This window comes from Sorex fumeus, unplaced genomic scaffold (assembly GCF_029834395.1).
Source record: "Sorex fumeus unplaced genomic scaffold, SorFum_2.1 ptg000213l, whole genome shotgun sequence".
Taxonomy (NCBI): Eukaryota; Metazoa; Chordata; class Mammalia; order Eulipotyphla; family Soricidae; genus Sorex; species Sorex fumeus.
This window is the reverse complement of record NW_026606270.1, coordinates 1,935,584-1,948,709: the sequence shown is the minus strand read 5'-3', so window position 1 is coordinate 1,948,709 and position 13,126 is coordinate 1,935,584. Positions and strand designations below refer to the sequence as shown.

The following is a 13,126-nucleotide window of genomic DNA, read 5'->3' as shown; positions in this document are numbered from 1 at the left end:
TAGGTGGGGAATCTGGATGAGAAGGGCCGGCCCGACCCGGCAGCTGGCTGCAGCGCTGAAATGGCTCCTGCCTGCTTGTTTATCTGGGCGGAGGGGGGGAAGGGCCGGCGGGCAACCTGAGTTGGGCGAATGGTTCCAAGGCTTGGCCCAGAAGGCGACGGAAGGCGGGGAGGGCTTCTTCTCAGGGCTTCTGGGCGCACCGCAGTGCTGCGTGGAGCTTCCCTTGCAGGGACAACCGGGGGCAAAGTCAGCCTGATCTAGGGACTGGCAGCTGACGGATGTTTCCTTGCCTTTGCTGTCGGAGAGTGGAAGGGACAGCAGGCACAAACAAAGAGATGGCACCTTTGAAGTAGCTGGACTTTGGAAAAGCCTACCTCTGCCATGTGTGTGTTCTGGGTCACTGTCACCCCCACCGCCCCCCCCCCTCCCCCGTTGTTGTTGTTGTTGTTTTAATATATTCACCCAGATACACACCCTTCCTAATGGAAGACCTGAGTTCCCCCACCCCCCACCCCTTCTGCCAGGGAAAAAGGGGACTGTTTTGTTTCCAAAGAAAGGGGCTACCAGAAAGGGGGGGGGTATTGTTTTCATCCCTAATTTATAATCCAAGAGGCCCCCATTGTCTCCTGCTTTCTGCCTCAAATCTTTGAGTTGTTAATTATGAAAGTTAACTGGACTCCGGGCTCCAATAGGCCGCGTTCCTGCTCTGCAATTAGAAAAAAACTCTGTAGAAAGTTTACTGAGTGATTATATATAATTAATTCCTAGTTACAGATGGAAGACACTGACCATTTTCTGCAGCTAATAAAAGCAGGGGCCCCCCTCCTCCCTCCTGTGAATGCCACTTTAATTCCCCAAAGCAGAAAGTGAGTCTATCCTGAAAGATGGGGGGGTTGGAGGGCTTGGGGGGGGGGGCAGGAATCAAAAGCCCCAGTGTCTGTTGCTTTGCAGCTGCGCATCCTGTTGGGGACTGAGGCAGAAGGAAAAAGGAAAACAGTCCCGGACCCAGCCCATGTTCTGGGCCTCCCTCTCTGCAACTGACAAATGTGGTCCGAGAACCTTCTACCTGGATGTAAAAATTTAAAGGAGGGGGGTGAGGCTGGGGAGTGGGGGAGATTCTTCAGCTTTGGCAGACTTGGTTTTTTTTTTTCTTTTCTTCCCCTAAAAGGAACAAAGATGGTAGAAATTTCCAGAAGGCCCTGTACACAGGCTGGCCACTGCGATTGTCAATCTGTAACCTTTTCTCCGAGGCTATTGGTTCAAAGGCTGAAGGCAGGAAGCCTATTGGGCAGCTCCGTGGTCCAGCCCAGCTGCCCCGACCCAGGCCTGCTGCAATGCAGACATTTGTTTCACCCCTTCGTGAAACTGGAAAATAAGGCAACTCTGCAAAGCAATTAACTTTTTACAGACTCATGCCGGGGAGTGGTCACAGGGCCAAGGAGGAAGGGGCCCGGTGGGGTCCAGCGATGCACATGAGAAAAAAACCGGATCTTGGCTTTGCAAACTTGTGGGAGCCATTTTTTCCCTGCAAGCTTTTAAAGGACAAATGCCTTTGCCCTTAGGTTCCTGCCAGCCCAACAAACACACCATTATGCAAACGTGGAAGGCTCCAAACCAGGAGTCTTGTGATTAGATATTGCTTCTAGGGAGGCCACAAGAACCTCAATATGTAATTTCCATTTACAGCCTGGAGATAAGAACAAAGAAAATAGCTAAGTGTCTGAACTTGTGTGGGGCAGGGAGCTAGGTTGCTCAGTTTTAAGGCTGTGAACGTCGACTGCCTGCTTTTTCACCCTGGAGAAAGGGGTCTGTCTCGCACTCCTGGCCACTTAGGATTTGGTCTATTTCTCCCGATTAAGGGAATCTTTTCCCAAAGGGTACGCAAAGGCGGGGTCACGAACGGAAAGATGACACACAGAGTCACACAGAGTTGGCAAAACACTGCAATGGGCCCTCTTTTTTCCAGCACTAGCGGTCATGCTGGCTTGGTCTCCAGGCTGAGGATTTCTGTAGTCAAATTGCAGGGAAACTTCTGGAAGTGACATTAAACAAGGGTCTACTTTACCACCGAAGTAAAAAGTGAGGAATAAACCGTTCTCTGTAAAGGCGAGTGCACACACAGACCTGTGGGCCTGGCTTGGAAAAAGGCCAAATCCCGTTGTCCAGCGAGTCCTGAATCCAACAGAATTTGGGGGTGAATGGGATTCTGCATCCCAGATAAAGACCCTGATACATTCAGTACTGACACCAGGCCTTTCCCCCCTCCCCCGCCACCCCTCCTCTCTCTCACTCTCTCCCCTCTCTCTCCTTTCTCTCACTCTCTCCTCTCTTCCACACACAAACACACCAACACTTGCCTGACTCAGTGTTCCAGGCTCTCAGCCTCTGCGCATAAGCACTTAACATTTCACAAATAGATCACTACCCAGCCTTCTGACATCCAAATAAACCCAATGTAAAAGATCCACACTCAAGGCACAACGAGCTGAACATTTCTCCCCTGGCTGAGGACAAAACAGGAAGTGGAATCCTCAATCCTAGCTGCAGGTTAATCAGGAAAAAAAAAAAACAAAAACAAAAACAGTGGATTCCAACAGCCACCTAGAATCAAGACACGATTTTCAAAGCTCTTCCTTGCTTCCCTGCTAATGAAAAGCCCCCAAACTGCTGCTCAGCCAAGACCCCCCACCCTGTTAGAAACAGACCCCAAATGTTCGCCAAACTCTCTTTCACATGGTCACAGAGGAAATGGATCGCTTTTACTTACCCAACAAATGTTCAAGCAACCGTCTCATTTTTCCACAGTTAAGAGAACAGGCTGGCAGATTTGGGACTTGATCAAAAAGGAAATTTTTTTTTAAAACAGTTACATGGGATTATTAAAAACACACACCACAACAACACAACCCCACAAGTCAGGAGGGAAGGCTGTCAGGAGCTCTTACAGATAGGATTTTATTTCCTCTGCACTCTATCCCACAGGAGGGCAGAGGCTGCTACAATGTTTTAAAAAAAAAAAGGGAAAGGAAACAACTGCAAACAAGAAGAGATACATTAGTTCATTGAAAGCCATGCATGCAGGAGTCAAAAACTGAGGGATTCCAAAGGAGTCCTCGGCGATTTATTGCAGGATGTTGTCTATCTCTCCCCCACAGACACACACCCGCCCCATCCCTACTCCAAAAACTTCCTCCAGAGCCTAGAAAACACTTGGAGACGCGTTTGCTGCTAGAGGCTGGCTTGCAGAAGGCACCCTCTGCATCAACAGAAGTCAGGAAGGGGAAAAAAAAAAAGGCTGAACAATGTAAGTTTCAAGTGCAGAAACCCTGCAGGGAAAGAAAAGAGCTTGGCAAGGCACGGCCACCACCCACCTAGGCCCCAGGAGCTGGGCGATGCCCTGGCTCTCTGCTGAGGACAGGGTGCTGGCCCCCACACACACGGCCTGGCTGGGCAGAACTGAGTCCAGCCTTCCTTGGCCAGGAAAACTTGCCTTCTCTGCTCTTTGCCATGAATCCTCCTGGAAAAGAGGCGCCTGATTCGCTTACCTTCCATGTCCTGCCCCAGCAGCACGTGTCAAAAGGAAAGACAATAGTGCAGGGGAGGGAGCAACTGCTCAGAGAGAGAGAGACAGAGAGAGACAGAAAGAGGAGGAAAAAAGGGGAAGAAGAAAAAAAAAAAGAGAGAGAGCAGCTTTTTTGGCATACCAGGATCTAGCTTCAAACTATTTCCAGAAACACCCTGTCCCTGGTGGAGGAAAAGGTGTTCCAGGCCCTTGCCAGTTTGCAAAGGGGGGAGAAAAAAAAAAAATCCAGCTATGGCTAATGGCTACTTAGCCATGTGACCCAAGAAAGCAAAAAAAAAAAAAAAAAAAATTCTGTCTAAACAGTTCCAAGTTAAGCTAAGTGCTGTTGGGGGCGCGTGGGGCCCGGCCAGCCAGAGACAACTCCCTCTGCTCGCCCCCAGTGCGGATGTCTCGGAGGGAGGGGGAGAAAAGATGGTTAAAAAGTCGAGCTTACCTCTGTGGATGCATTGTTAACACTGTGTAATGTCAATACTTATAAAACATGGAGGACAGGCTCCTAGTTCTCACAGAAAAAGGGTTTGGCACTTCGGCTTGATGATCTGGCCGCCTAATAAGAGCTCATCCCCGATTGGCCGGCGCGGCGAATCCGACTGTAAGGCCGCCCGGGATTGGCTGAGACACTTCCTGAGCGATTATCTTTGTGAGGCTCTGGCGAGCAAGAGCTGTCCTGTGCGCAGAGAAAGACGGGCCTTTTCAGCTAGGCCTTTTGCAGCACGGGAAACTGGGGCCAGAGGCCCCCACGCGCGCCTCTCCCGGCCCCTGCCTGGCTCTCCCGACCCGGGCAGGCCCGTGCAGCTGCCCTGACCTGCCCCCCGCCCAGCCTGAGGCCCGCAGGGCCCTGGCAAGAGAGTTGCTGGGGGCCCCCCCTGCCCCCCGAGCTGCAAGGACTCACTCACCCTCCCCGGGGCCCACACGGAGCGTTGGAGCAGGAGGAGGACGGCTGGCCCTTTCTAGAACCCTCCAGCAGAATGGTGGCTCCCCCACCCTTCACCTCTCTCTCCCCGCCCCCCCTCCCCAGGGGGGGAGCCCCGGGAAAGCAGCCCAGGGGGGCCACGGAAAGGGGCCTGCAGCAGGCAGCGAGGGCCTCGGCGGGGCTGGAGGGAGCCCCCACCCCGCCCCCCGGCCCCCAGGGGCAGGGCCCCGGGGAAAGGAGGGGAGGCAGTGGTCAGGTCGGCTCACTCCTTCTCCAAGCAGGCCAGGGAGCCTTGGGGGGGCCCCCCGCCGGGAAGCGACCCTCTCACCTCCCCCAGCTCGGCCGGGGCTCCAAGGAAAACCACCCTGGGTCCCCCTGCGAGCCTGCCAGGATGCCCAGAGCCACCCCCCCCTCCGTCCTTACCCCAAGGCCAGCCCCAGGCGCTTCTAGCAGGCCACATGCCCAAAGCTAGACTTCCCTTCCCGGCGCCCTCCTCCCCCACGCCGAGGCCTGCTAGACCAGTCAGTTAAACAAAAATCTGACTTCCGTCGGAGTCTGCGATGCCTTCAGCTTCCTGCCTGTTAACCCTCTCTCGGGCTCCGGCCGGCTGGGAGACGCTAGGCCCCGGCGAGCAGGCCAGGCCCGTGGAAAAATACCAGCTGCAGACGCTGAGCGCCAGGAGCGCCCGCCGCGCCGCTGCTGTCTCTCGCCTCTGCTTCCCGAGGAGGCGTGTACCTTCCCGATCCAGGGCAGGCAGTGCCTGCTCGGGCTGAGGAGCCATTTGAATCCAGAGGGAGAAAGAGAGATGTCAAGCCCGGCGAGGGAACAAGCACCCCCGTTATTACCCAGGCCTACACCCGCGGCGCGGCCCTGCCCGCCACAAGCCTGCCCTGTGTCTGCGACCTGCTGGGGGGAGGGGGGACACTGGGCCCTGGGTGGGCAAGGCAAATCCCCAGGAGCTTTGCAAGGCTTCTTGCTGAAATTTATTTCCACAGAGAACGGCTTCTTGTCGTCCCCGAAGGCAGATGGAACAGCGACTTCACACACCCGCACGCACGCGCGCACACACACACACACACACACCTACACTTGGCAGCCCCCCCCACCCCCATCCCTGACACTGCTCTCCAGTAAAATATTAACTCGTTTTGCAGAGCTGCTTATAATTCCACCCGTTGCCGGAGAATTCGCTCTTTTCCCCTCTTTCCTCCCCGGGAAAAAAAAAAAAAACACCTTTGTAGACCAGGCTGCACCCAGACGGATCTGAAAGCGCCTTCCTGGGTTCTTTTTGTTGTTGGGGGGGGAGGGTTATTTTTCATTTTAATGACAAAGTGCTTTATTAACAAGATTTTCAAAAGAAAAAAAAAGTGGCAAATTGGAATAACAGAAGCTAAATAAAGACCCCCGTATCTTCCATGGTGCTTTTTTTTTTCCTTTTTTTTGCAGGAATCCAGAGGTGGCACAGCCAGAGAGGGCCATGCCTTGTCCCCTGGTCCCCCCTAGAAAGCGGGTTGGCCGGGGTGTCCGGTCCCCCACAAAGAGAAGAAAGGTCAGGCCCCGCCCCGCCCCCATCCGCCACACGGGCGCTTGGGTTCTTCCAAGCTGGGAATCTGGGAACAAACAGGAACCAGCCAAACAGGGGGTCCACGCGGCCTGCCGCAGGGCTGGGCTCCGGGAGCCAGTGGGGGTGGGGTTTGCTGCGGCAGCTTCTGCAGTGTGGGGGCTGGAGAGCCGAGATGCAGGGAGGGGCACCTCCGGGTGCTGACAACAGGTCCAGCACTCAGGCCAGGGCCTCGGAGAAGGGAGGGGCCCCCCTGGAGCGTGTGTAAGGGGTGCGGGGGTGTCCAAGGGGCAGTGGGGGTCATCAGACTGGGCTCTTCCTCCTCCCTCTGGCCAACGACCAGCCAGCACCACCCCGCAGAGAACCCTGCTCACCTCTGGGTGATGCACCCTGGACAGTGAGGGGGTGGGGGAGGAAACACAGGCTTTGTGGGCGGGGCGGCCCTCGGGGGCATGAACCTGGCCTCGGTGCCGGTGCCGTGATGGATTTTAACCCGCCTTAGAAGGCCGCGAAGCAGCTGCCCGTGTCCTCCCCCCCACCCCCACCCCCTTGGATCACTTGATGACTTGAAACGTTTTCTGGGGCAAAGAGCAGGAAGCCGCCGGCTTATTCTCGCGGCTGGGCTGGGGCTGAGGAATGCCACTGGCATTCGGGTAGGTCTGAGGTTATCTGGATAACAGGGGACAGAGACAAAGGTATGGTGGCAGATGGAATCCTGAGAGGGACGGGGGCTACAGTGGAAGCCGGGGCAGGCCGACCACAGGCCGGTCCCGGGCCACTGGAATGTGGCTGATAAGCGCGGACACAAAACCCAAGTGTCTCTGGGGCCTCCCACAGGCCCCTGGCGAGGCCTGGGCCCAGCCTGAACTCTGCAAGACCTGGAACTGCGCCCAGAGAGGTGAGGTGAGCTGCCCAAGGTCACACAGCTGGCAAGGACAGAGACTGGACAACTGGCAAGCACTGTGGACTGCACCTGCCCCTGGGCCCTGAGGCGAGGCCCATAGGCGCCCCACCCCCCTCCCAAAAGCTATTCTGCACCCCGGGCTTTGCTTGCAGAGGGTGGCCGGTTGGAGAAAATGTTTCAAATGCAGAGAGGCGCACCTGGGAGGGCTGGGGGCAAGTTAACCCCCCACACACACACCCTATCCCTCCCCCAGTCTCTCCAGCCCGGAATTAGCTCTCCTCCCCCACACAGGCTTCCTGCAAACAGTCCAGGTCACACTTTGCATCTCTAAAAGCAGGCTCCCGGCAACAAAGCTTCGCAGCCAGGGAGTGGCTTGGCGCCTGGGGGAGGGGGGGGTTTCTGGCAAAGTCTAGAGACTAGGATGGTCCCCCCGGTCGTGGTCAGCGAGTGCTTGGGGACCAGGGCCTGCCAGTAGTATAACCGGGGCCAAGGCCCAAAGGGCTGGGACAGCTTTGCTCACTGGAGTCTGGGATTTGGCCCCTGACACCACCTCGGGGATGGCATAGCCGCACCCCCCCCAAGAAAAAAAAATATATATGTAGCAGTAATAATAATAATGCAGTAGTGCCCAGGAAAGCCCCACAGAGAGGAATGTGCTCCAGACGCCCGGCAGGGAAGCCGGCACAGGCCTAAACAAGCCAGCTCCGCGCGGGTGTCGACACACTGAGCTCATCAACACGATTCAGATGTGTCTCGCGCCCGGCCCCGGGGGAAGCGAGCACCAGGCCCGGAGCCTGCAGCCTTGCAGAGGGACTCCTGAGCCCCCCCCAACTCCTCCCAGGCTCCTCACCCGGGGTGAGCCGGGGGCTTCACCCCAAGCTTTCGGTCCCCCACTCCCCCCCCCGCCCCACTGGCGAGCAGCCGGGTGGGGGTGGGTGGGTGGCGGCCTCCGCAAGCTGCACCCCGAGATAGGAATAAGCACCCCGACGGGTTTATCTGCCCCAAGCGAGCCGCAGGCCTCTGGCCGTTAGCACAAAGCACTGGCCAGGGAGGCAGGAACGGGCTCCGGATGGCTTTTTGTTTTGTTCCTCTCTGGCCAATTAGCACCGAAGCCAACTGGGGTCCGGGGTACCCGGGCGGCGGCTACCCGGGTCCTGTTACAGCGGGGAGGAGGAGGAGGAGAGGTGAGCTGGGGAGGTTGGGGCCCAGGGGAGGTGGGGGGGGGGTAGTTCCCATTTTACTTCTTTCTGGGAGGGACTGGCAGGATGAGGCAGACAGCCGGAACCGGAAGGACACAGTGAAGGGCCAAGGACGCCAGAAAGAAGCTTGGATAAAGGGCCTCCCTCACCTGCTCTCTGGCCGTCGCACCATCCTGGGAAGATGAGGACCAATTGTTTGGGTTTTTTTTTTTAATGGCTTTTTTTTTCCCTCTTCCTACTAGACCGTGGCAATGCCTAGAGATATCTGCTCTCCTCTGGAGGCAGGTGTTCCTGGCATCTAGCCTTGGGGGCTGCGATTACTCCCAGCACAGGACAGCTCCCCCCGCCCCCCGGGGGCCCCCTCCCTCCCAGCAGACCAGGGGCAAAGTCACGGGAGCAAACTGGACCCTCCTGTGCTTCTGCCCTTGCAGATGCTGTGCGTGCCTGCATGGGTTTACACGCGCAAGAACACCCACCCGTGGGGCTGGAGCAATAGCACAGCGGGGAGGGCGTTTGCCTTGCACGCGGCCGACCTGGGTTCGATCCCCAGCATCCCATATGGTCCCCCCAAGCACCGCCAGGAATAATTCCTGAGTGCAGAGCCAGGAATAACGCCTGAGCATTGTTGGGTGTGACCCAAAAATCAAAAAAAAAAAAAAAAGAACACCCACCCGTGCAGACACACGGGTACACAGAGCACAAGGAAGTAGCCTGTGATGCTTTGATGGGGGAGGGGCGGTAAAGCCACGCCCAGGAGTGCTTGGGAGATTCCACTCAGGGGACCAGAAGTACCCAGGATGGTATCAAGTTCCAGTGCTTTTTTTTTCTTTTCTTTTTTGTTTGTTTGTTTGTTTGTTTGTTTTAGGGACACACCCCGTGGTGCTCTGGGCTTACTCCTGCTCTGTGCGCAGGGATCATTCTTGTCAGGCTCAAGGGACTATATGGGGTGCTAGGGATCGAACCCAGGTCGGCCACATGCAAGGCAAGCAGCCTACCTGCTGGACTACCTCTCTGATTGAACCCCGGCCCTCCTTCATTGAAGCTCTGCCTCTGAGCTACATTCCCAAGCTAGATCTGGTTTGTTTTAAAAGCATCAAACCTGGACCGGAAAGATAGCCCCAGAGGAAACCCTGAGCACCGTCGGATGTCGTCAAGAAAGGAAAGACGCAGTGAATGAGTGAGAGACGGTTTCTCTGCTCAAGTGCCTTCAGCAGCACCCAGCTCTCAGTCAAAGCCAAGCACCGGGGGGCTGGAGCGATATCACAGCAGGGAGGGCGTTTGCCTTGCACGTGGCCAACCTGGGTTCGATTCCCAGCAGCCCATATGGTTCCCCCCCCCCCCCCCCCCCGCACCACCAGGAGTAATTCCTGAATGCAGAGCCAGGAGTAACCCCTGTGCATCGCCGGTGTGACCAAAAAAAAAAAAAAAGCTCTGGCAGTAGGCTGGGCTCCCAACACCAGGAACAAGTCTGGGTCCCCGCTGCACTCCACACCCCTGCACTCCCCATCTGCCCTTCTGTAATGCCCTCCCTCCAGCCACTCAGCCTGTGCTAAAGCTCTGTGACCCGACTCAGGTCTCACCTCCTTTCCCAAACTTCTGGCCAAAGAGCCTGAACTTAAGTGCGGTCCTGCCGGTTTGATCCCCGGCATCCCCTATGGTTCCCTGAGCACCGCCAGGAGGGATCCTCTGACTATTGCTGGGTGTGGCCCCAAAACAAAACACACAACAACAAAATCAGGGAAGGGGGTGAAGAGATGCCTGGATTCCACTCTGGGTATCTCAAAGGGTCCCCTGAGCACCACTGGATCTGGTCACACCCCCCCCAAAAAAGACAAGAAGCAGGATCTTGGATTCCACAACTGACCTAGTTAAATGAGAAAATAGCTCACAAGAAAAACAGCACTATCCTCCCCGTTGTTCATCAATTTGCTCGAGGGGGGGGGCCGAGGGCGGGGGTCGTGGGGGCCCAGTAATGTCTCCATTGTGAGACTTGTTGTTATTCGATATGTGTTTGGCATATCGAATACGCCACGAAGCCACGAATACGCCACGGGTAGCTTGCCAGGCTTTGTTGTGCGGGCGAGATACTCTTGGTAGCTTGCAGGGGCTCTCTGAAGGGCGGAGGAATCGAACCCAGGTTGGCCACGTTCTAGGCAAACGCCCTACCAGCTGTGCTATCACTCCGGCCCATAAGAAAAATATGTGGAATATAAATGTTAAAAAAAAAAAGGCCAGTCCAGGGCCAGGGAGGTGGGTGTAAAGGGAAAACCTGGAAAGTGTGAGCCCCAGTGGACGCTGGCACTACCAAAGGAAAAAAAAGTGAAAAAAAAAAAACAAGTCTGTGAGTGTGTTTGTCTTTTTCTTTACCTTGTTTGCTTAGGGGGTGTGAGTGGGGGAAGGAGCTTCAGAAGGAGATTATGTTAGGACACTGTAGCAGGGTCCCAGGCGCTGGTGGTGGTGGTGAAGAAGATGTAGCAACTTGTTACATCAATACCAGAAACTTCTGCGGATGAGGGGATTTGGGCCCTGCCCTGCAGCGCTCAGGGCTTACTCCTAGCTCTGTGCTCAGGGATCACTCCAGGCTGAGTTCAGGGGGAGCCTTATGGAATGCCAGGGATTGAACCCAGGTCGGCAGAGTATAACGCAAGCCCCTCTACCCACCGTTATTTCTCTAGCCCTCAGTACTAAAAACTTTAACACTACTGTAACCATACTACCTAAAACTCTTAACTTTCTGTTCGGTTTTGTCTTTGTTTGTTTTAGGGCCACACTCGGCAGTGCTCAGGGGTTAACCTTCTGGCTCTGCACTAGGGAATTACTAGGGGTCTGTCCAGTAGCACAGACCACTCCTGGCGGTGCTTGGGGTCTCTATGGGATGCTGGGAATCAAACCCAGCATCGGACCCATGCAAGCAAACGCTCTCCCCATTATACTATCGCTTTGGTCTCCTAAACTATAATTACAAATAAACTTTTTTCAGAAAGAAATTTGGTGGTTCTCCATTTGCCTTTAACTAAAAGCGCAAAAGAAAAGAAAAAGGACCAGACAGATAGTACCGAGGGTAGGACATTTGTCTTGCATGCAGCCTACCTGGGTTCGATCTCCAGCATCCCTTAGGGTCTCCCAAGCCTGTTGGGAGTAATCTCCGAGCACTGCCGGGAGTGGCCTGTGCTACTGGGCCAGAGAGAGAGGACAGAAGAGAATATATAGGAGTTCAGGTGCATGTCTTGGACATAGTGGCCTCTGGTTCCAGCCCGGTCCCTGTCATAACATGTGTGCCCTGAGCACCGCTAAGAGTAAACCTGGTATCCTGGCATGTTCCAAAAGCCACACACATACACTTCCTCCTCCCCCCCCCAAAAAAAAAGGGTTTTGCTTAGCCACTGAATTATCAGAATATTTATTTTGGAATCATATTACAACTTGGTAAATGGTAGAAAACTAATAGTAACTAACACACATGGCTCTTTTCCATAGAAATGCAAATTTAGGCCTTTTCCTCAGGAGAAGCCTGAGTTCTGGAGCATATCTCTCTTTCTCTCTCGTATTTCTCTAAGTAAATTTCTCTCAATAAAAACGACTCTTCTTCACTTAAAATAAAAAGAAGAAATGCAAATTTCGTCCCCTGGAATGCGGCTGATTACACTGCCTGCTGGGTATTGAGGCATTCTGACAAGTTTTACATCAATGTGTAAATTCTTTCCCACTTATATCTTTTTGACTTACAGGCTCTCATATGTGCAGTGCTGAACACACCTTCCATCTATCGTTAAGTTTTCAAAGCACGCTTGTTAGTAACGAACCCCACAAAATCTGGTGTGTGTTCATTTTAGATCTGTAGTTGTGCTGTAAATAAATAACTTTGAACCATCATTTAAAAAAAAAAACACAAGAAATCAACCTTGACCCCCAAGAACCATCGCCCAGGAAGTTTTTGCACGTAGGATGCCCTGGGCTTAAGCCTTCCCAGCACAGAAGAGAGGAGACCTTGAGGTCAGTTAGACAGTACAATGGGCAGGCGCTTGCCTGGCATGTAGCTGACCACAAAGCCAAAAGTAAGCCCTGAGCACCTCCGGTTTGACCCCAAAACAAACAAAGAGAGAACCAACCACAACCAGCTACCACCAAGAGTCTTGGCCTCTTCAACCCACTGTCTCTGGAGCTCGTGTCACGTTTGATGCAGAACACCTCGAAGTTTCCAGAATACAGCACGTTCAGTCACTCTGCAATACCAACTCTACCACCTGCCACCTGGGCAGCCAGCACCCAGGGAGCTCTGGTAAGCCCCAAGCCAGGAGGTGCATTCTCCATTTCCTCCTTTATTCCCCAGGAATTTGAGTCATTTAGCCTCTCCGTGCCTCAGTTTCCTGATTACCAAGTAGGCACTGTAGGGGCTAAGAGCTAAGACAGGGATAAAGGTGTTTGCCTGCATTCGCCTGAGCCAGGCTCTGTCCAGACACGGTCTGTTCCCGAACCCTGACCAGGAATGATCCCCGAGCACAGCCAGAAAGAGCCCTGAGCACTCCTGGGTGTAGCCCAACACACACACACACACACACACACACACACACACACGCATATACGTAGACATGCATACACACATGCACACATGCATACATACGCATGCACACACACATCCACATACAGATTCACACACACACACACACACACGCATGCATGGACACACACATACATAACTCCTCACCTCTGAGACAGCCTGAGGATATCTGAACAAGCTCAAGCCAGAGCAAATACTCAAGAAACTTAGGGAAAGGCCAGAGGATTGGACAGAGGCCGGGCGCTGGCCTTGCATGTGACTGACAAGTTCATACCCAGCACCCATAGGCCCCCCTGCCAGCCAGGAGTGATCTCTGAGCACAGAGCCAGGAGTCAGCCCTGAACACAGAGCTAGGAGTCAGCCCTGAGTAAAGAGCCAGGAGTCAGCCCAGAGCACAGAGCTAGGCAT

At 54.5% G+C, this 13,126-nt stretch overlaps 1 protein-coding gene across 5 annotated transcripts in view; it reads right to left on the bottom strand.

Annotated features, from left to right (window-relative positions):
- The window catches only part of ZMYND8 (zinc finger MYND-type containing 8), a 105,223-nt gene extending 100,019 nt beyond the window's left edge, over positions 1–5,204 (bottom strand). For 2 of the 5 annotated variants that reach the window (XM_056108434.1, XM_056108437.1), the window contains exons 1-2: positions 4,920–5,204; positions 4,017–4,250 (exon numbers count right to left, since the gene is read on the bottom strand). In XM_056108434.1, coding sequence (XP_055964409.1) covers positions 4,017–4,030 — 14 coding nt within the window. In that variant the 5' untranslated portion in view covers positions 4,031–4,250; positions 4,920–5,204. Of the gene's footprint in view, positions 1–2,767; positions 2,987–4,016; positions 4,251–4,919 lie in introns of those variants that run through there. The other 3 variants (XM_056108438.1, XM_056108440.1, XM_056108435.1) reach the window with 2 other exon arrangements.
- Between the last annotated feature and the right edge of the window lie 7,922 nt (positions 5,205–13,126).